Source organism: Salmo trutta, chromosome 13 (genome assembly GCF_901001165.1).
Source record: "Salmo trutta chromosome 13, fSalTru1.1, whole genome shotgun sequence".
In the NCBI taxonomy this organism is placed as follows: Eukaryota; Metazoa; Chordata; class Actinopteri; order Salmoniformes; family Salmonidae; genus Salmo; species Salmo trutta.
The window spans coordinates 74,109,931-74,133,192 of NC_042969.1; the positions used below are offsets into that span (position 1 = coordinate 74,109,931).

Sequence of the window (23,262 nt, forward strand, 5' to 3'; positions counted from 1 at the left end):
CCAGCATCTGGGGCGGCAGGTAGCCTAGTGGTTAGAGCGTTGGGCCAGTAACCAAAAGGTTGCTAGATTGAATCCCCAAGATGACAAGGTAAAAATCTGTCGTTCTGCCCCTGAACAAGGCAATTACCCCACTGTTCCTAGGCCATCATTGTGAATAAGAATTTGTTCTTTAACTGACGTGCCTAGTTAAATAAAGGTTAAATAAAAAAAATCTGATCCTGCTCAGACATGATGAGCATATTGTTGTATACTGACAGTGCGCTAGAGGGCGGCATTCCCGCGGGATGCCTGCGTGCAGGCCCTGACAGAGATCATTGCGGCACAGTCTGCGGGCGATCAGACACATAATTTTGGGATGAAAATATTGTATTTTTCTTGTCCCACAGATTATTTGGAATTTGTCCTCTTTCTGCTTTGTATGCGTTAGCCTACCTATTGTATTAAAATCACATTATTCACACACTCACAATTCACTGCTTCAACTTCAGTAGCCTACCTCTCCTAGTTTGACGTGAGAGTTCAAGTGTGCCTAGTATGTGTGGTCTCATTGAAATAGAATAAGCTTCCTACATTGGCGGAGAATAACATGGCAGTTAACTTAAATATTAAATTAACTTAAATATGATTAGACTGTGGAGGGTGCTCAAACAACGTGTCAAAGTGCAATCAAAAAGTTTTATAATTGAAAAGGAAAAGGCACAACAAGCACATAGGTTAGGGTACTATGGTGAGCGAGCGTTAAGCCTTTTCATTTTCAATAAGCATTGATATCCCATTTATTTGTCTCCTGCCTGCAAATTGTCCTCCTTAAAGGTAGGCTATATCCTATACGCCTATGTAAAAGGTCAAATGTGTCGCTGTCATCATTCTTGCTGCTTCCAGTTCAGTAGCCATACCTGCGAGATCAGGTGCACATGTGGTCTCAATTAAATAGAGTTGGCTATAGCCTATACATAGGCAGAGAAGCACTGAACATTTATCCTTCCAAGGAAATGTACTTTCTAAATAGACCTACGATTAGGCTATAGTTTACTACATTGCCTAGAAATAGGCCTAAATATTGATCACCCATATTTCTCCATATTTCTCCAATCTTCCGACTCCTAAAAGGTAGGCTATAAAATAGCTCAAGAGAATGTGAAAGTCTCTCCAACTCTCCAAGCCATGTGAGAATCTCTGGTAATTTACCCTATTTCTTAAGTTATTCTTATGCAATTGATATTACCTATAGGAAAAATTCTTGGGACCATGGCTGGCAAGTGAGGTGTGTCACATGATCCTAAAATAACATTGCAGGCCTGCGGTTGGGTTTGGGTGGGAGTTGGACAGAAAGCCAGCGGGTGCGGTATGAAAAGCTGCGGGTGCAGGCAGGAGCGGGATGAAGAAATCAGTCCCACACAGACATCTACTGTGCACCATGACAGTGAAGCCTGTACCGTTAGAGCGGTTTATTACTGGGTCAGTGTGAAAAGTAGGGAATTAGCTAGAGAAACTGACAGATCGATAACGTTACATTGCCATACTGACTAATAAAAACCCATGTTGCACTAAACAAGCGTACCATATCAATCTTCAATCGTTTGGCAAATGGTTTCATCATTTGATTCAGTTCTAGTGGGATTGAGGCAAAAAGAATAACTACATTTGCTAACTTTTGGCCAGCTCTCTCGCTACCTGTACATCAACTGGTGAAAGCTAGCCAAGTTAATTTACTTCTGTTGAAACGGGACTAAACAAAGGCTGCAAACCATGTCCATACAAACAACCGCTGTTAGATAGCGATATGAGGTGGCTGTTATTACTATCTGACAGATAACTAGAGGCTAGAGCTGACCAGGCTTTGGTAGCTACTAGCTAGCGTAGCTTATTCATTCACCTCAATCGAGAGGGGATGATACATTAGCTAGCCTAACATGTCAGTTAGAATACTAGCTCAGCACAGCAAATAAACAGTAGTTTAGTTTAACTGCAGTTACCTTGCCAGGTACATCAGTCAACTAAATAGTAGCCAGTTTCTGCTCTGCTTTCTATTTCAACTCTGTGAAAGTGCGCAACTCATACACACTGAATTATGCTCAACTCTCCCATGCTGGTCCAGCCAGCCTTCCAGAAGCTTTGCCTTCACACAGCCTGTCAGCTCGCTCTATGGTGTCCACGTGGTCTGTCTGAACACTCCAAACAGCCTACACGACCGCTCTGAGGCGTCCGCATGGTCCTAAAGCACACCGTTGACGCTTTTTGTATCACATTGTAATGATCAAACTAGAGGGGACAAAAATGCAATTTCAGAATGTAGGGGGGACATGTCCCCAGTGAAAGTTGCGCCCCTGTGTGAAGTCATCAGCTGGTTGTCTCCCCTGTGGTAAGTCGTTCCCCGTATGCTGGCGTGATGGAGGAACATAACGAGGTGTATATCTGAGACTTATCCACTGCGTTTACATCTCATTTACATAAACATCCTCCCACCCCTTCACTTCTCATTAGCATAAGTAAACAGTCTATGGGATGTTGCTGTGAGAGAGCGACAGGAGCCAGGAGGGAATAGTTGTGTTTTATAGGGGTTAGACTACAGTCAGGGAGGGAAGGGTTATTTTTTATAGGGGTTAGACTACAGTCAGGGAGGGAAGGGTTATTTTTTATAGGGGTTAGACTACAGTCAGGGAGGGAAGGGTTGTGTTTTATAGGGGTTAGACTACAGTCAGGGAGGGAAGGGTTGTGTTTTATAGGGGTTACACTACAGTCAGGGAGGGAAGGGTTGTGTTTTATAGGGGTTAGACTACAGTCAGGGAGGGAAGGGTTGTGTTTTATAGGGGTTAGACTACAGTCAGGGAGGGAAGGGTTGTGTTTATAGGGGTTAGACTACAGTCAGGGAGGGAAGGTTGTGTTTATAGGGGTTAGACTACAGTCAGGGAGGGAAGGGTTGTGTTTTATAGGGGTTAGACTACAGTCAGGGAGGGAAGGGTTGTGTTTTATAGGGGTTAGACTTCAGTCAGGGAGGGAAGGGTTGTGTTTTATAGGGGTTAGACTATAGTCAGGGAGGGAAGGGTTGTGTTTCATAGGGGTTAGACTACAGTCAGGGAGGGAAGGGTTGTGTTTTATAGGGGTTAGACTACAGTCAGGGAGGGAAGGGTTGTGTTTTATAGGGGTTAGACTACAGTCAGGGAGGGAAGGGTTGTGTTTTATAGGGGTTAGACTACAGTCAGGGAGGGAAGGGTTGTGTTTTATAGGGGTTAGACTACAGTCAGGGAGGGAAGGGTTGTGTTTTATAGGGGTTAGACTACAGTCAGGGAGGGAAGGGTTGTGTTTTATAGGGGTTAGACTACAGTCAGGTTGGGAAGGGTTGTGTTTTATAGGGGTTAGACTACATTCAGGGAGGGAAGGGTTGTGTTTTATAGGGGTTAGACTACAGTCAGGGAGGGAAGGGTTGTGTTTTATAGGGGTTAGACTACAGTCAGGGAGGGAAGGGTTGTGTTTTATAGGGGTTAGACTACAGTCAGGGAGGGAAGGGTTGTGTTTTATAGGGGTTAGACTATAGTCAGGGAGGGAAGGGTTGTGTTTTATAGGGGTTAGACTACAGTCAGGGAGGGAAGGGTTGTGTTTTATAGGGGTTAGACTACAGTCAAGGAGGGAAGGGTTGTGTTTTATAGGGGTAAGACTACAGTCAGTGGAATATGGAGATGGCTGGGGATGTACAGTATCTGCTGAATCACTCCCTCTTTCTTCCAACTCCTGTCCCCTCGCTGTCTCCCTCGAGCACTTTTTTATTTCTCCATCCTCTTCCCTCTTCTCTCTTCTAGTTGATATGTAAAAGTTAAAGAGCTGAGTGGTGTGGGTTGCTGTCCCGCTCTCTCCTAATTCCATTAGCCGGTGGTCATATACACAGCCAAGCAGGCCTAGCTAATTGAATCTTTCTTATGTATGAGCCTCTAATGTCTGCACCCTACCTCTGATGCACATTATTGGAATGACTGCAGAACGGAACATTTATAATGTAGGTTATTTTTGCTTTAGTAAACTATCACCTTGCATAAAAAATGGGATGGGTCATTTGATTGGGGTGGGTAATGTTCCGTATTCTGTCAGTATGGCGTATTCACAATTGGTGTCTTATTTTCCTTTTTGTCCTTACTTATTTACTCACTGTGTTCACTCTTTCCTTTCTCTCACTTGTTTATCTTCACTCATTCATTCTCACTCAGGCATTAAGTGCTTGGCACTGGAAGCGGACGCATTCTGTATCCAAGACAACCTAAATTAGTCTCAGCAGGTATGTGGGTGTTATTGCTAGAGCCAGAAAGAGTGAAGGAGAGAGAGAAAGTGAAAAAAGAAGGCTAAAGGATAGTCCAAGGGAGACAGGAGAGGAGATGGACAAGTACAAGGGGAGAGGGATGGAGGGAAATAGCATGCAGGTTATTGCCTGCCGTAAAGAATGAAACAGGTAAGTGTTGTAAGGTGTGTACTGTGTACCCCAGGAAAACCAGTGAGTCATAGCAGCACAGACGGAGCTAACCACATTACTGCTCAGAGACCAGACAAGATTACAGCTGCTGTTGGTTGGAACACACACACTGTTAGTGAGCATTTCTCCTTTGCCAAGATAATCCATCCAGCTGACAGGTGTGGCATATCAAGAAGATGATTAAACAGCATAATCATTGCACAGGTGTACCTTGTGCTGGGGACAATAAAAGGCCACTCTAAAATGTGCAGTTTTGTCACCCAACACAATACCACAGATGTCTCATGTTTTTAGGGAATGTGCAATTGACATGCTGACTGCAGGAATGTCCACCAGAGCTGTTGCCAGAGAATGTAATGTTAATTTATCTTCTATAAGATGCCTCCAATGTTGTTTTAGAGAATTTGGCAGTACATCCAACCGGCCTCACAGCCGTAGACCACGTGTAACCACACCAGCCCAGGACCTTCACATCTGGCTTCTTCACCTGCGGGATGGTCTGAGATGAGCCAGACAGCTGATGAAACTGTGGGTTTGCACAAGCGAAGAATTTCTGTACAAACTGTCAGAAACAGCCTCAGGGAAGCTCAACTTCATGCTCGTTGTTCTCACCAGAGTCTTGACCTGGCTGCAGTTCGGCATCGTAACCGACTTCAGTGGGAAAACATTCCACAGGCCACAATCAACAGCCTGATCAACTCTATGCAAAGGAGATGTGTCATGCTGGATGAGGCAAATTGTGGTCAGACCAGATACTGACTAGTTTTCTGATCCACGCCCTTACTTTTTTATTTTAAGGTATCTGTGACCAGCAGATGCATATCTGTATTCCCAGTTGTGAAATCCATAGATTATGGCCTAATTTATTTATTTAAATTTACTGATTTCCGTATGACCTGTAACTAAGTAATATCTTTGAAATTGTTGAGTGATGATGAGTTTATTTTTGTTCAGTGTACATGTACAGTACCAGTCATACATTTGGACACACCTACTCATTCAAGGGTTTTCCTTTATTTTGACAATTTTCTACATTGTAGAATTGTGAAGACATAAAAACTATTAAATAACACATATGGAATAATGTAGTAACCAAAAAAGTGCTAAACAAATCAACATAGATTTGAGATTCTTCAAAGTTGCTACCCTTTGCCTTGATGACAGCTTTGCACACTCTTGGCATTCTCTCAACCAGCTTCATGAGGAATGCTTTTCCAAAAGTCTTGAATAAGTTCCCACATGCTGAGCACTTGTTGGCTTCTTTTCCTCCACTCTACGCTCCAACTCATCGCAAACCATCACAATTGGGTTGAGGTCGGATGATTGTGGAAGCCAGGTCATCTGATGCAGCATTCCATCACTCTCCTTTGAAGTCAAATAGCCCTTACACAGCCTAGAGGTGTGTTTTGGGACATTGTCCTGATGAAAAACAAATGATAGTTCCACTAAGCACAAACCAGATGTGATGGCATATCGCTTCAGAATGCTGTGGTAGCCAGGCTGGTTAAGTGTGCCTTGAATTCTAAATAAATCACTGACAGTGTCACCAGCAAACACCATCTCACCTACCTCCTCCTCCATGCTTCACGGTGGGAACCACACATGCGGAGATCATCTGTTCACCTACTCTGCGTCTCACAAAGACACGGGGGTTGGAACCAAAAATCTAAAATTTGGACTCATCAGACCAAAGGACAGATTTCCACTGGTCTAATGTCCATTGCTGGTGTTCCTTGGCCAACGCAAGTCTATTCTTCTTATTGGTGTCCTTTAGTAGTGGTTTCTTTGCAGCAATTCGACCATGACGGCCTGATTCACACAGTCTCCTCTGAACAATTGATGCTGATATGTGTCTGTTAATTGAACTATGTGAAGCATTTATTTGGGCTGCAATTTCTGAGACTGGTAACTAATGAACTTATCCTCTGCAGCAGAGGTAACTCTGGGTCTTTCCTTTCCTGTAGCAGTCCTTATGAGAGACAGTTTCAACATAGCGCTTGATGGTTTTTGCGACTGCACTTGAAATGTTCAAAGTTCTTGAAATGTTCCGCATTGACTGACCTTCATGTCTTAAAGTGATGATGGGCTGTCGTTTCGCTTTGCTTATTTGAGCTGTTCTTACTATAATATGGACTTAGCCCTATTTGGTAGAAGACCATCTTCTGTATACCCCCTACCTTGTCACAACACAACTGATTGGCGCAAACACATTACAAAGTTAAGAAATTCCACAAATTAACTTTTAAGAAGGCACACCTGTTAATTGAAATGCATTCCAGGTGACTACCTCATGAAGCTGGTTGAGAGAATGCCAAGAGTGTGCAAAGCTGTCATCAAAGCAAAGGGTGGCTACTTTGAAGAATCTCAAATATAAAATGTATTTTGATTAAAAAAAATGCTTGGTTACTACATGATTCCTTGTGTTATTTCGTAGTTTTGATGTCTTCACTATTATTCTACAATGTACAAACCCTGGAATGAGTTGGTGTTTCCAAACTTTTGACTGGTACTGTATGTTTGCATGAGCATGCTCTCGCACACACACATGCAAACACACACAGACAGCTGCAGGTAACCTAGTGGTTAAGAGGTTTGGGCCAGTAACCAAAAGGTCACTGGTTTGAATCCCCAAGCCGACTAGATTAAAAATCCTTGTGCCCTTGAGCAAGGCACTTAACCCTAATTGCTCTTGTTAGTCGCTCTAAGAGCATCTGCTAAATGATTATTTTTCTATGTAAACCGTGACAAACACACACATCTCGCAAAACACTCTCTCACATGCTGACTAGAGAACAGAAGGGGATCTGAGAACACAGCTGGGCCGTGGGCGAGATGATGCAACACACACACAGTGTTTCTCACTGCTTATAAGCTGTGTGTGTGTGTTAGACTGTGAAGGTGCTGATGGGAGAGTGTGTGTAGTGCGCTAAAAACAAACATGTTGCTCTGTCGCCATCCTGCGCCACACAATATTCAATATATTGCCATGTCTGCTCCTCTCTGTCCCAAATCCAACCCTACACATCCACTTCAAGAACCCTATTCCATTACATGTGCTATCTGCGTATTAATGATATACACCCCATTCCAAGTCATCAACATTACAACCTGCTCCCCTATAAAATAGCACAGACAGGCCGTACTATAGAGGAGGAGAAAAGCGGAGGGACAAATGGGGAGAGTAGTAACACTTTAGTTGAGAAGGAAAAGAAAGAGGGAGGAAGAGGGGGATACAGAAAGAGCGTATATTTTATATTTTTTTATATTCTCCCTTTCATCTGACAGAATCTTGTACTGTGGTAAAGTAGCATTAGTGTGGTTTAGCATGTTGGTGAGATGAGAGAAGACTGAATAAGATGACTGGGGAGCAGAGCAGGACTAATGTTAGGACAGTGTGGCGTGTCTGATGTGACAGTCCTTAAAGTAGAGAACTAGAGGGACCCCTGCTGCTAGACATCTCCTCTTTGAGAGGGGAGAAATAAGGAAAGGAGTGAGTTGATGGAAATAAGGGGAAGAAATGGTAGAGGTGTTATGTGGGGGGGGTGTATGGGAGAAAGAGCTGTGTGAATTAAACAGCCCCCATGTAAAAGGAGACTAGAGCTGTCTGTGCAAAAGTGAACATCGACGAATGGGTACTTGTGGGTGTAGGGGGTTACATTGTATGGTGGGTATGGGTGGTCCTGACTCCAAGGTGGGTAATGTAGTTTTAACAATGCTACTCTTCTCTCCTCAGTCTGTAAGATGTGTTGGTTTGTTTGTATTGTAGTTCTGACTGACTTGACTCACTGGTACTGTAGTAGTAAGTGTTGTTGTCTAACAGTGTGCACTATCTCTCTTCCCTCCAGTCTGTACGGTGCGCTGTCAGAAGTTCCTCATCTCTCGTGTTGGTGAAGACTGGATCTTCCTCATCCTCCTGGGTCTACTGATGGCTCTGGTCAGCTGGGTGGTCGACTTCGCTATTGCCATCTGTCTACAAGGTGAGGGCGTTGGGGAGGTGAGGGTGTTGGGGAGGTGAGGGCGTTGGGGTGGTGAGGGCGTTGGGGAGGTGAGGGCGTTGGGGAGGTGAGGGCGTTGGGGTGGTGAGGGCGTGGGGTGGTGAGGGCGTTGGGTTGATGAGGGCGTTGGGGAGGTGAGGGCGTTGGGGAGGTGAGGGCGTTGGGGTGGTGAGGGCGTTGGGGTGGTGAGGGCGTTGGGGAGGTGAGGGCGTTGGGGAGGTGAGGGCGTTGGGGAGGTGAGGGCGTTGGGGAGGTGAGGGCGTTGGGGTGGTGAGGGCGTTGGGGAGGTGAGGGCGTTGGGGTGGTGAGGGCGTTGGGGAGGTGAGGGCGTTGGGGAGGTGAGGGCGTTGGGGAGGTGAGGGCGTTGGGGTGGTGAGGGCGTTGGGGAGGTGAGGGCGTTGGGGAGGTGAGGGCGTTGGGGTGGTGAGGGCGTTGGGGTGGTGAGGGCGTTGGGGTGGTGAGGGCGTTGGGGAGGTGAGGGCGTTGGGGAGGTGAGGGCGTTGGGGAGGTGAAGGCGTTGGGGTGGTGAGGGCGTTGGGGAGGTGAGGGCGTTGGGGAGGTGAGGGCGTTGGGGTGGTGAGGGCGTTGGGGAGGTGAGGGCGTTGGGGAGGTGAAGGCGTTGGGGTGGTGACGGTGTTGGGGAGGAGGTAGACTGCTTGGTTTACTGATGGCTCTAGTCAGCTGTACTGTCCCTCTGTCTGAAGCATTTAATCTGACACATCTCCTGCATGCAGCTAAAGAAGACATTAAGCCACACTCAAGATAATCTCAGACACTGTGGTTCACACACACACACACCCGTCAAACCAGGGTGTGTGTTCATGATGAGCTGCAGAGCAGATTACTGTCTCCCGGAGCGGCATGCAAGTCCGTGTGTGTATGATTAGCTTAAATGTGGTTTAATTTCATTTTTGCAGCATTAAAATGTGTTTGTGTGTAGCATGTATGTGTGTTCAGAAGGTGTGTGGATGTCAATGTGCTTTATCTTGAGTCAAGCACACATTTACACACATTGCTGCGGTGTGTGTGTGTGTGTGTGTGTGTGTGTGTGTGTGTGTGTGTGTGTGTGTGTGTGTGTCAGATGGTAGACTGCATGTAGAGAAAGTGAAGAGGGCAGAGGAGTGAGTCATCTAGAAGCAAGACGCTCATCCAGACAAATCCCACCCCTTTCTACACACACACACACACTTTTGATCTCTCCATGTAAAGCAGTCATTTTTAGGAGAGGGGTCCTGCGGGTTCTACTTTTGTGAAATGTTTTGTCGCTGTATTCATGAGTAGGGCTGGGAATTGCCAGGGACCTCACAATACGATATTATCAGGATACTGCCAATACGATATTATCAGGATACTGCCAATACGATATTATCAGGATACTGCCAATACGATATTATCAGGATACTGCCATTACGATATTATCAGGATACTGCCAATACGATATTATCAGGATACTGCCATTACGATATTATCAGGATACTGCCAATACGATATTATCAGGATACTGCCAATACGATATTATCAGGATACTGCCAATACGATATTATCAGGATACTGCCAATACGATATTATCAGGATACTGCCAATACGATATTATCAGGATACTGCCAATACGATATTATCAGGATACTGCCAATACGATATTATCAGGATACTGCCAATACGATATGTATTGCGATTCTCATGATTCATATATTTTCTCACAATTTATATATTGGATATACTTTTACTTTCTGATTGACATCAATTTGATATTGGTGTGTGTGTGTCCACAGCACAGAAGTGGATGTATGGAGGCCTGGAGAGTAATGTGTTTCTCCAGTACCTGGCCTGGGTCACCTACCCTGTGGTGCTCATCACCTTCTCAGCTGGCTTCACACAGATACTGGCCCCACAGGCCGTAGGTAAGACACACACACATACACTGACTGACTGACTGACTGACTGACTGCATCAGAGCACCATAACCCCCCCCCCCCCCACCCCCCACCCCCCAGGTTCAGGTATCCCAGAGATGAAGACCATTCTGAGGGGTGTTGTGCTGAAAGAATACCTCACCTTTAAAACCTTTGTGGCCAAAGTCATCGGTCTCACCTGTGCCCTCGGCAGTGGCATGCCTCTGGGCAAGGAGGTAACACACACACTCTCTACACACACACACACACACACACACACAGCGCGTGGTTAACATTCTTCTCACCTCTCACACAGTCTTTTGACACACACACATCCTCTTCTCACAGTCAGGCTTGTGTGAGTTTGGGTAGTTGTCACTTGTTGCTGTCTGTTCCAGGAGTTCCACTAGTTATGCAGACACACACTCCATTTGACAGCCAGCAGACGCAATCTGGCATGAAGACTCCTAAAATCAATCAATATATCTGTGATTCATAGGACAAGGGGTTCTTACAGTGAAGCACAAAGAGGGTTGTGGTTACACGTGTCTGTGTCCCTGTCATACAGCCACACACGTTGCACTCAGGCCACCCTGTTGATCACAGTGGAGAGAGAGGACAGGGGAGGGGGATAAGGAGGGAGGAGAGGAGAGGAGAGGAGAGGGGGATGAACGAGGGTGGAGAGGAGAGGGGATGAATGAGGGTGGAGAGGAGAGAGGATGAAGGAGGGTGGATTGGAGAGGAGAGGGGGATGAAGGGGGTGGAAAGAAGAGAGGGGGATGAAGGAAGGTGGAGAGGGGGATGAAGGAAGGTGGAGAGGGGGATGAAGGAGGGTGGAGAGGAGTGGGGGATGAAGGAGGGTGGAGAGGAGTGGGGGATGAAGGAGGGTGGAGAGGAGTGGGGGATGAAGGAGGGTGGAGAGGAGTGGGGGATGAAGGAGGGTGGAGCGGAGTGGGGGATGAAGGAGGGTGGAGCGGAGTGGGGGATGAAGGATGATGGAGCGGAGAGGGGGATGAAGGATGGTGGAGCGGAGAGGGGGATGAAGGAGGGTGGAGCGGAGTGGGGGATGAAGGATGGTGGAGCGGAGAGGGGGATGAAGGATGGTGGAGCGGAGAGGGGGATGAAGGAGGGTGGAGCGAAGAGGAGGGTGGAGAGGAGAGGGGGATAAGGGGGGTAGAACGGAGAGGGGGATGGAGGGTGGAGAGGAGTGGGGGAAGAAGGAGGGTGGAGAGGAGTGGGGGATGGAGGAGTGGGGTTGAAGGAGGGTGGAGAGGAGTGGGGGATGAAGGAGGGTGGAGAGGAGAGGGGGATGAAGGAGGGTGGAGCGGAGAGGGGGATGAAGGAGGGTGGAGCGGAGAGGGGGATGAAGGATGGTGGAGCGGAGAGGGGGATGAAGGAGGGTAGAGCGAGATGAAGGAGGGTAGAGCGGAGAGGGGGATGAAGGAGGGTGGAAAGGAGAGGGGGATGAAGGAGGATGGAGAGGGGGTTGGAAGAATACAACAGAATTTAAATCTGTTTAGGAAAGTCTTGAAAGAGTTGAGATTAATCAATGATACACTGAAGTTTTTAGGAAATCATTCACAAGTGATTCTCTCTCCCCCTCTCTCTAGGGTCCGTTTGTTCACATTGCCAGTCTGTGTGCTGCACTCCTCAGCAAATTCATGTCTCTGTTTGGTGGAATCTACGAGGTAAACCACACTTGGACACACACAAGTTACCACATTGGTATCAATATGATCTTTCAGAAAGGAAACACCATGCAGAAATATGTTAAACAATTCATTAAGAAATGTATAATGCAAGTCTTGGCGATATATGCTCTGCTGCTTCAGGGTAGCTTAATATACACTGAACAAAAATATAAACGGAACATGTGAAGTGTTGGTCCCATTTTTCATAAGCTGAAATAAAAGATCCCAGAATTTTTCGGTGCGCACAAAAAGCTTATTTCGCTCAAATCTGGTGAACAAATTTGTTTACATCCCTGTTAGTGAGCTTTTCTCCTTTGCCAAGATAATCCATCCACCTGACAGATGTGGCATATCAAGAAGCTGATTAAACAGCATAATCATTACACAGGTGTACCTTATGCTGGGGACAATAAAAGGCCACTCTAAAATATGCAGTTTTGTCACACAACACAATGCCACAGATGTCTCATGTTTTTAGGGAGCGTGCAATTGATATGCTGACTGCAGGAATGTCCACCAGAACCATTGCCAGAGAATGTAATGTTCATGTCTCTACCATAAGCCGCCTCCAATGTCGTTTTAGAGAATTTGGTGCTACGTCCAACCGGCCTCTCAACAAGTGGTTTGCTGATGTCAAAGTTGTGAACAGAGTGCCGCGTGGGAACAGGCCTCAGGATCTAGTCATGGTATCTCTGCATTTAAATTGCCATCGTTAAAATGCAATTGTGTTCGCTGTCCGTAGCTTATGCCTGCCCATACCATAACCCCACCGACACCTTGCTATCACCTCATGTTTCAGCATGATAAAGCACGGCCACATGGATCTGTACACAATTCCTGCAAGCTGAAAATGTCCCAGTTCTGGCCTGCGTACTCTCCATTTTTTTTACATTTTACATTTTAGTCATTTAGCAGACGCTCTTATCCAGAGCGACTTACAGTAGTGAATACATACATTTCATTTTAATTTCATGCATTTTTATTTTTTTATTTAAAAAAAAAAATTGTACTGGCCCCCCGTGGGAATCGAACCCACAACCCTGGCGTGTCACCCATTGAACATGTTTCAGATGCTCTGGATCAAGATGTACAACAACGTGTTCCAGTTCCCGCCAATATCCAGCAACTTCACACAGCAATTGAAGAGGAGTGAGACAACATTCTACAGGCCACAATCAACATCCCAAAACAGCAGAACCCTACTGCAGAAAGCCTAGTTTAGATATTAGCAAATAGACCAGCTAAAGACATCCTACCATTTACAAGACAGTATACTATGTGTGAATATTAACCATGTGTAGTGTGATCTGTGCAACGTGTCTTGTATTTTTTATGACGCACCGCCGGTTGCCCTCGCTTGAGGCAGTATGAGCTGTCATCTTGGTATATGAGAATATGCTACCTAACCAGCAACCGTAAGCAGTACGAACCCAGCTGCTCTCACTGAAACTAAATTAATAATCATCTGGTGGGTCTTCATAAAAATATATCCTTATCTAACAAGCAACCTTAAGCAATATGACCCAGCCAACCACCTGTAGCTATATGCAATGTATTTTATATCAAGTAGCCAGCAAAGACGGCAACATGTAGGCTGACGCCTTTATAGAAAACTCAATGAGGCATGGTAATGGCAGGTAAACTCATCACTGTTTAGCAGCTCTCAATAGACCAGCTAAGGTCATTCTACCATTACATGACTGTCTACTAGGCCTGAATACTAACTGTGTAGCATGAGCTAATGCAGCAGTATGTCTATTTCTCATATTACGCACCGGTAAGATGAGCTGTCATCTTGGTACATGGAAAATATTCTACCATCTAACTAGGCAACCGTAAGTAGTATGAACCCACCTGCCATGAAACTAGCCAACCACCTGCAATATAAATGCACTGCCAGGGGGCTTCGCTGAGGCAGGATGAGCTGCCATCTTGGTAAATGAGGATATTCTACATATGCAACATAGCTACAGGACCATACGGCTGACACAATCATGATCATATAGCAATACTGCAGGAACTCATGTAGACTCCAGAATCAATCAAATGTAACGTCACAGCTGCAGATGGTCATGTGCCTGCAGTGGTGACGAAGGAACCAGAGCCGTGATGAGTTCCAGTACCCTGTCATTGGTTGCCAGCATAAATGTTGAACAGAGGTTTGCCAGGTGCCATCCGTGCTCAGTATTCAGATATCATAACATGAAAGGGAGGACAAAGCAGTGTCAGTTCTGGTGATGACGACTGATTTTCCATGCTAATTCTTTCATCTAGGGTAGATGGGAGTTAATATGAGTGTCCATAATGCAAACAGATCAGACAAGATTAAAGGGAAGGATGATTTGGTGTATTTCAGAATGACGAAACCATGAAAGCCATCATTCGGACCGCGTAATATAAACACATTGTTGCCTTAACTTGGACTCAAACTTGTGCTATCGAGAGAGAGGAGAGGCTCTTTGATGTGCATGTTGGTCACTTCTCGGTAGGCCTTGAGAGTAGCGGACAGATGGCTCCTGAGCAGACTATACACCAAATGGTCCTGACACCCGGAATGAACTGAATTCCTGCTACTGGACCATGATAAAGGCAGGCTGCATTTGCCTGACTGAAATTTGGAATAGAAAAGGCATACATGGTTATATAACAGAAGACATTGTACAGATAGTCTAGCTGAGCTGACAGCTATGTCAACGTACACTACATGACCAAAAGTATGTGGACACCTGCTTGTCGAACATCTCATTCCAAAATCATGGGCATTAATATAGAGTTGGTCCCACCTTTGCTGCTATAACAGCCTCCACTCTTCTGGGAAGGCTTTCCCCTAGATGTTTGAACATTTCTGCGTGGACTTGTTCCATTTAGCCACGAGCATTAGTGAGGTCGGGCACTGATGTTAGGCGATTAGGCCTGGCTCGCAGTCTGCGTTCCAATTCATCCTAAAGGTGTTTCGTTGGGGTTGAGGTCAGGGCTCTGTGCATGCCAGTCAAGTTCTTCTACACAATCTCAACAAATCGTTTTTGTATGGACCTCGCTTTGTGCACGGGGGTATTGTCATGCTGAAACAGGACAGGGCCTTCCCCAAGCTGTTGCCACAAAGTTGGTAGCACAAAATCGTCCTGAAACTCATTGTATGCTTTAGCGTTAAGATTTCCCTTCACTGGAACTAAGGGGCCTAGACTGAACCATGAAAAACAGCCCCAGACCATTATTTCTCCTCCACCAAACTTTACAGTTGGCGCTATGCATTTGGGCAGGTAGCATTCTCCTGACACCCAGATTCATCCATTGGACTGCCAGATGGTTAAGCGTGATTCATCACTCCAGAGAACGTGTTTCCACTGCTCCAGAGTCCAATGGTGGTGAACTTTACACCACTCCAGCCGACGCTTGGCATTGCGCGTGGGGATCTTAGGCTTGTGTCCAGCTGCTCGGCCATAGAAACCCATTTCATGAAGCCCCCGACAAACAGTTATTTTGCTTACGTTGCTTCCAGAGGCAGTTTGGAACTCGGTGGTAAGTGTTGCAACTGAGGACAGACGATTTTTACTTGCTATGCGCTTCAGCAGTTGACAGCCCCTTTCTGTGAACTTGTGTGGCCTACCACATCGCGGCTGAGCAGTTGTTTCTACTTCACAACAACAGCACTTAGTTGACCGGGGCAGCTTTAGCAAGGCAGAATTTTGACAAACTGACTTGTTGGAAAGGTGGCATCCTATGACGGTGCCAAGTTGAAAGTCACTGAGCTCTTCAGTAAGGCCATTCTACTGCCAGTGTTTGTCTATGGAGATTGCATGGCTTTGTGCTCAACTTTATGTGGCTGAAAAAGACGAATCCACTAATTGGAAGGGGTGTTCATATAATTTTGTATATATAGTGTATATGCTGGTAGGCCATGGAGAAGATGGATGACCTGATAGGAAGAATAAATAAATCCAATAGATACTGAAACAAGCTCTTAACAGAGGTTTCCATCGGGGACAATGAACACTTGATCGCCAACAGCTGATTGCCACGTGGGTGTTTTGCAAACCCATGGCATGCTAGGTAATGCTAGTATTAACAGCCAATTCAACACGGCTTGAAGCTATAGCAAGCCTTGATTGGTCATCGCACCGCGATACAGCGCGAGCTTCCCCATTTAAGGTCCAGGGTGATTAACTGAAATCTGGGGAAAAAAGGTTACACTTAGCAGTAGTTATCATTTTAAAAAGAGCTGTACTTCTTGGAAATATGTGCTAAATGATGAGACTGACCCGGGAATGTTTAGCCGGCAACAGACTGTCTCCATCCGAGTATCACAAGATATTACGCTGCTGGACAGCGTACATAGCAGTCCACAGCATTTGGCCCAGCACAATGGTGGTAGAAATGAGTCATGCTCAGCTACAGCAATCACTGTAGCAGAGTGACCTGTATCAGGGTATACGATGCCTGCGTTCCAACAATGTACAAGCATGCATGATAAGTTGCGTAACTGGCTACTAGTAACTGGCTACTAGTACACTCCAAAGATATGCCTAACCTGATGCTTCACGAGCACTACAGTGAGAATGAAGATGACAGAACTATTTAATAGACAACAGAAAGAATGCAAATTTATCCTGAAAGTATCAGCTTTCAGGTAAGACCCAAGGGCAGACTGTGTTGAAGTAACAATGTTTATTGCAACAACAGGCAAACGACAGGCCAAGACAGGCAGGGGTCGATAATCCAGAGAAGTGGGGCCAAGGCACAGGATGGCAGGCAGGCCCAGGGCCAGGTCAAGCAGAGGTCGGTAATCCAGAGAAGGGCCAAGGCACAGGACGGCAGGCAGGCCCAGGGTCAGGTCAAGCAGAGGTCAGTAATCCAGAGAAGGGCCAAGGCACAGGACGGCAGGCAAGCCCAGGGTCAGGTCAGGCAGAGGTTGGTAATCCAGAGAAGGGCCAAGGCACAGGACGGCAGGCAGGCCCAGGGTCAGGTCAAGCAGAGGTCAGTAATCCAGAGAAGGGCCAAGGCACAGGACGGCAGGCAGGCCCAGGGCCAGGTCAAGCAGAGGTCGGTAATCCAGAGAAGGGGCAAAGGCACAGGACGGCAGGCAGGCCCAGGGCCAGGTCAAGCAGAGGTCGGTAATCCAGAGAAGGGCCAAGGCACAGGACGGCAGGCAGGCCCAGGGTCAGGTCAGGCAGAGGTCGGTAATCCAGAGAAGGGCCAAGGCACAGGACGGCAGGCAGGCCCAGGGCCAGGTCAAGCAGAGGTTGGTAATCCAGAGAAGGGCCAAGGCACAGGACGGCAGGCAGGCCCAGGGTCAGGTCAGGCAGAGGTCGGTAATCCAGAGAAGGGGCACAGGACGGCAGGCAAGCTCAGTCAGGACAGGCAAGGGTCAAAACCAGAAGGGTGAGATAGAAAGAGACTGTGGAAAAGCAGGAGCTGAGACAAAATGCAGGTTGACTTGAACAAACAAGACGAACTGGCACAGACAGACAGAAAACACAGGTATAAATACCCAGGGGTAAGTGGGGAAGATGGGCGGGTGGAGACAATCACAAGGTCAGGTGAAACCGATCAGGGTGTGACCGAAGGGGGGCAATCTGGGATAAACCAGACGACAAAATGGATTGTCCCATCCAATAGATGCATCACAATTAACACACAATACATAAACTGTCAAATCAGCACATATTTAATGAATATATATACTAGTGTTCATGTAAAAGCCTCAGTGTGGGTTAAAGATCTGCATAAACGTTCTGTCTGCCATCGTACTGTGATGCTCATTGCAAATAAGTGGAAGGGGTGGCTAGAGTTGCCTCTATGGCACAGTGACCTCACCGTGTGCTCTTGCCAATAGCAATAGTAGCAACCATGCCAACGATTATGTGCAGATGATAAGAGACTTAACACAACATTGTTAGCACTACATTCGCCTTGCAAGGGGAAGCAGAGCCTAAACATGCATATTGCTCCCACGAATGCAGTATCAGCAGCCATACCATAATGCAACACTATGTGCAGATAATTAAGCAAGAATATGAGTTTACAAGCATCACCACAGCATTGAGTTGTTATGTAAGACATAACAAAATGCAACATAAGATCATTTAAAAACAGGATCTAATACATGATACTAGAATGAAGCGATCACTACAGTTAGCATACAGTATAATTGCACATGGTAGAATAGTTGTCACTAAAAATTACTAGACTACGAGATGGACCGACAGGGAGCCGACTACCTATTTAAAAGGCATGACACGTGATTAAACATGGCTAATAAATACAGGGGCTAAACCTACTGCTGCATATAAGATGACTAATGGGACTGAAAGACAGCGTAAATGAACCGCTGATACTATAGTGTCTTGCAGCGGTCTCGTGAACTGCACCACACATAATTGAGTAAGCCACATGAGACCAAATACTATCAAATCGGCGCGATAACCACCATCTCCTTGCTCATATCAAATTTAATTAACAATGCAGTTTTAAGAAAAAATAGATAAGTAAAAAATCAACAAATAATTGAACAGCAGCAGTAATAACATTAGCGAGGCAATATACAGGGGGTACCGGTACAGAGTTAATGTGTGGGGGCACAGGTAAGTCGAGGTAATGTAGGTAGAGGTAAATTGACTATGCATAGATGATAATAAACAGAGTAGCAGCAGTGTAAAAGAGGGGGGGGGAAATGCAAATAGTCTGGGTAGCCATTTGAATAGCTGTTCAGGAGTCTTATGGCTTGGGGGTAGAAGCTGTTAAGGAGCCTTTTGGACCTAGACTTGGCGCTCCGGTACCGCTTGCCATGCGGTAGCAGAGAGAACAGTCAATGACTGGGGTGGCTGGAGTCTTTGACTATTTTTAGGGCCTTCCTCTCACACTGCCTGGTATGGAGGTCCTGGATGGCAGGAAGCTTGGCCCCAGTGATGTACTGGGCCGTTCGCACTACCCTCTGCAGTGCTTTGCGGTCGGAGGCCGAGCAGTTGCCATTCCAGGCAGTGATGCAACCAGTCAGGATGCTCTTGATGGTGCAGCTGTATAACTTTTTGAGGATCTGAGGACCCATGCCAAATATTTTGTCTCCTGAGGGGTAATAGGCTTTGTCGTGCCCTCTTCACAACTGTCTTGGTGTGCTTGGACCATGTTAGTTAGTTTGGTGATGTGGACACCAAAGAACTTGAAGCTCTCAACCTGCTCCACTATAGCCCTGCCAATGAGCATGCCCCCATTCTCAGTCTTCCTTTTCCTGTTGTCCATAATCATCTCCTTTTGTCTTGATCACGTTGAGGGAGAGGTTGTTATCCTGGAACCATTCGGCCAGGTCTCTGACCTCCTTATAGGCTGTCGGTGATCATGCCTACCACTTGTGTCGTCGTCAAACTTAATGATGATGTTGGAGTCATGGCTGGCCATGCAGTCATAAGTGAACAGGGAGTACAGGAGGGGACTGAGCACGCACCCCTGAGGGGCCCCCGTGTTGAGTATCAGCATGGCGGATGTGTTGTTACCTACCCTTACCACCTGGAGGCGGCCCGTCAGGAAGTCCAGGATCCAGTTGCAGAGGGAGGTGTTTAGTCCCAGGGTCCTTAGTGATGAGCTTTGAGGGCACTATGGTGTTGAAAGCTGAGGTGTTAAGGGTATGTCAGAACACCATTCTGACATAGGTGTTCCTTTTGTCCAGGTGGGAATGGGCAGTGTGGATTGCAATAGAGATTGCATCATCTGTGGATCTGATGGGGCAGTATGCGAATTGGAGTGGGTCTAGGGTTTCTGGGATGATGGTGTTGATGTGAACCATGACCAGCCTTTCGAAGCACTTCATGGCTACAGACATGAGTGCTACGGGGCGGTAGTCATTTAGGCATGTTACCTTAGTGTTCTTGGTACGGGGACTATGGTGGTCTGCTTGAAATATGTTGGTATTACAGACTCAGTCAGGGACAGGTTGAAAATGTCAGTGAAGACACTTGCCAGTTGGTCAGCGTATGCGTTGTAGCCACTATTGACTGCCAACAGTAGAGCAGCAACATGGATTGATCCTCAGTCAATGATGTCCCCTCAGCAGGTAGACGTGCTACGTGAGCATATTGAGCGACGCGGGCGAAGTTCACAGCTTGCAAGCATTTGTTAACAACATGTAATATCAGAAAACAGTAGCATAACGAGTAACTGCTAGCTACAGGAGCGTTGGTACAATAAGCATAGCATCAATTCAGCAGCAGTCATTGACTGTTTCTGTACAGACATTTTACATTTTAGTCATTTAGCAGACGCTCTTATCCAGAGCGACTTACAGTAGTGAATGCATACATTTCATTTCATACATTTTTTTTTTTGTGCTGGCCCCCCGTGGGAATCGAACCCACAACCCTGGCGTTACAATACTATGCTCTACCAACTGAGCTACAGGGACAGCACTTTGAGATATCAGCTGATGTAAGAAGGGCTATATAAATACATTTGATTTGATATATATATATTTTTTACCTTTATTTAACCAGGTAGGCCAGTTGAGAGCAAGTTCTCATTTACAACTGCGACCTGGCCAAGATAAAGCAAAGCAGTGCGACAAAAACAACAACAGAGATACACATGGGATAGACAAACGTACAGTCAATAACATAATAGAAAAATCTGTATGCAGTGTGTGAAAATTAAGTAAGGAGGTAAGGCAATAAATAGGCCTAGTGGCAAAGTAATTACAATTTAGCAATTAACACTGGAGTGATAGATGTGCAGATGAGGATGTGCAAGTAGAAATACTGGTGTGCAAAAGAGCAGAAAAACAAATGGGGATGAGGTAGGTAGTTGGTTGGATGGGCTGTTTACAGATGGGCTGTGTACAGCTGCATCGACTGGTAAGCTTCTCTGACAGCTGATGCTTAAAGTTAGTGAGGGAGATAAGTCTCCAACTTCAGTGATTTTTGCAATTCGTTCCAGTCATTGGCAGCAGAGAACTGGAAGGAATGGCGGACAAAGGAGGTGTTGGCTTTGGAGATGACCAGTGAAATATACCTGCTGGAGCACGTGCTACGGGTGGGAGTTGCTATGGTGACCTGAGCTGAGATTGTTGCTGCGGGGGATGCAGAGCTGTTGGCCGGGGTTGGGGTAGCCAGGTAGAAAACATGGCCAGCCGTAGAGAAATGCTTATTGAAATTCTCGATTATTGTGGATTTATCAGTGGTGACAGTGTTTCCTAGCCTCAGTGCAGTGGCCAGCTGGGAGGAGGTGCTCTTATTCTCCATGGACTTTACAGTGTCCCAAAACTTTTTGGAATTAGTGCTGCAGGATGCAAATTTCTGTTTGAAAATCTAGACTTTGCTTTCCTAACTGCCTGTGTACATTGGTTCCTGACTTCCTTGAGAAATTGCATATTGCAGGGACTATTTGATGCTAGTGCAGTACGCCACAGGATGTTTTTGGCTGGTCAAGGGCAGTCTGGAGTGAACCAAGGGCTATATCTGTTCTTAATTTAAAAAAATTGAAAGGGCATGCTTATTCAAGATGGTGAGGAAAGCACTTTTAAAGAACAACCAGGCATCCTCTACTGACGGGATGAGGTCAATTTCCTTCCAGGATACCCGGGCCAGGTCGATTAGAAAAGCCTGCTCACAGAAGCGTTTTAGGGAGCGTTTGACAGTGATGAGGGGTGATCGTTTGACCGCGGACCCATAACGGATGCAGGCAATGAGGCAGTGATCGCTGAGATCTTGGTTGAAAACAGCAGAGGTGTATTTAGAGGGCAAGTTGGTCAGGATGACATCTATGAGGGGAACCGGTCAGCTTAATAAACCCTCAAATAAGGTAGGCGTGATTGTTACTAGCATCTAATTGGTGCATTCTCAGCTGAGGCGGGCGCTCAGGTTCCCTTTCTGACCTGGCTTTGCTTTCCTCTTTATCCACTATACTTGCTTCTTGTTGATATTTCACTTCCATACCCTAACTTTTTTCAGTCTTCTCACTCATAAACCCCAAAATGTGTCCACAGTACATCTTATCACTATATCTATCATATACTGTAGCCACTGATCATGCTGGCAAACCAACTCCAATATGGTTGAGATACCATAGTAATTCACTGAACAGACTCCCCTCTCCCTTAAGACAGAACTGTAGGTTAGTTGTATGTGGGAAAGTTCCTTTGTTTCTGTGAACTCCAAAATCAGGCCGATCGACGTGATAGGTCTGTCGGTGTTTAGGAGGAGCTATGAGAAACACTGTTCTGATTCTCCAATCTGTTTTGTTTCTCCTCCTAATCGACTGCTCATGTCTGCATCGGCTCAATACTACACCAGGCCTGTTAGTGGGCTGGCATGGAGAAAAACACGTCACATATTACTAGTTTAGAGAATGTTTTTTCACTCTTGACTGGTCATCTGAGTGTATGTCCAGAATATGCGTGCGCGGACACACACACACACACATACACACACACAGTATAAATATTTAGAAAAGTAATATACACATAATAAATATTTAAACCAGCATGTTATTTGCAAACTAATTAAATACATCTCATCTTTAATCTTCATAGCTATACTACAGGGAGCAATAAATAAATGTAGAGATGTATAAATGAAGAAAAGTTTTGAAAGCAAGGGAGAGAGAGATCGAGGTAAAGACAGAGAATCAGGCATTGAGGAGTAGAGAGATAGTCTTTCAACTTTCTATGCTTGTTCCGCTTGGGCCTTGGGAGACAGAGGGAGCGAGAGGGAGGGAATCTTTGACTCATCTCTCTGTACTCTGAAGATGAGAGACAACTGCTCTCTGTGTGTGTGTGAGAGAGAAGGGATGGGGGTCTGGGGGACCGGGGCAATGAAGAATCTTTGAAGCAGACCTTCAAGTCCCCTCGAGTGAAGCACTCTTTGCTGCATAACCCTGTCTGTCTCTCTGTCCGTCTCCCCTTAATCTTCTGCTCCCTCTCGCCTCTCTCCTTCCCTCATCCTCTCTCTCTTTCCCCCTCCTCTCTGTGTTGTATCTGTACTGTATATGAATATGCCGCATTTTATGGCATACTAATGGTTGTGTGTGTGTGTGTGTGTGTGTGTGTGTGTGTGCGTGTGCGTGTGCGTGCGTGCGTGCGTGCGTGCGTGCGTGCGTGTGTTTCTAGTACACATCAACACTCAACCCTCTCTGTTTCACTAACATGCTGCTTAAAGGAGCCAAGCCTCATTGGAAACAAGGTAAATCATGGCTGGAGTTGAAGGGCAGAATATCCACCATAACTTCCTCCTCTCCTGGACTCC

General features: G+C 46.1%; 1 protein-coding gene across 1 annotated transcript in view; it reads left to right on the top strand.

Moving 5' to 3' along the window:
* The window catches only part of LOC115206513 (chloride channel protein 2), a 144,820-nt gene that overhangs the window by 36,523 nt on the left and 85,035 nt on the right, over nt 1-23,262 (top strand). The window contains exons 2-5 of the mRNA XM_029773584.1: nt 8,305-8,436; nt 10,227-10,355; nt 10,449-10,582; nt 11,957-12,034. Coding sequence (XP_029629444.1) covers nt 8,305-8,436; nt 10,227-10,355; nt 10,449-10,582; nt 11,957-12,034 — 473 coding nt within the window. The remainder of the gene's footprint in view (nt 1-8,304; nt 8,437-10,226; nt 10,356-10,448; nt 10,583-11,956; nt 12,035-23,262) is intronic.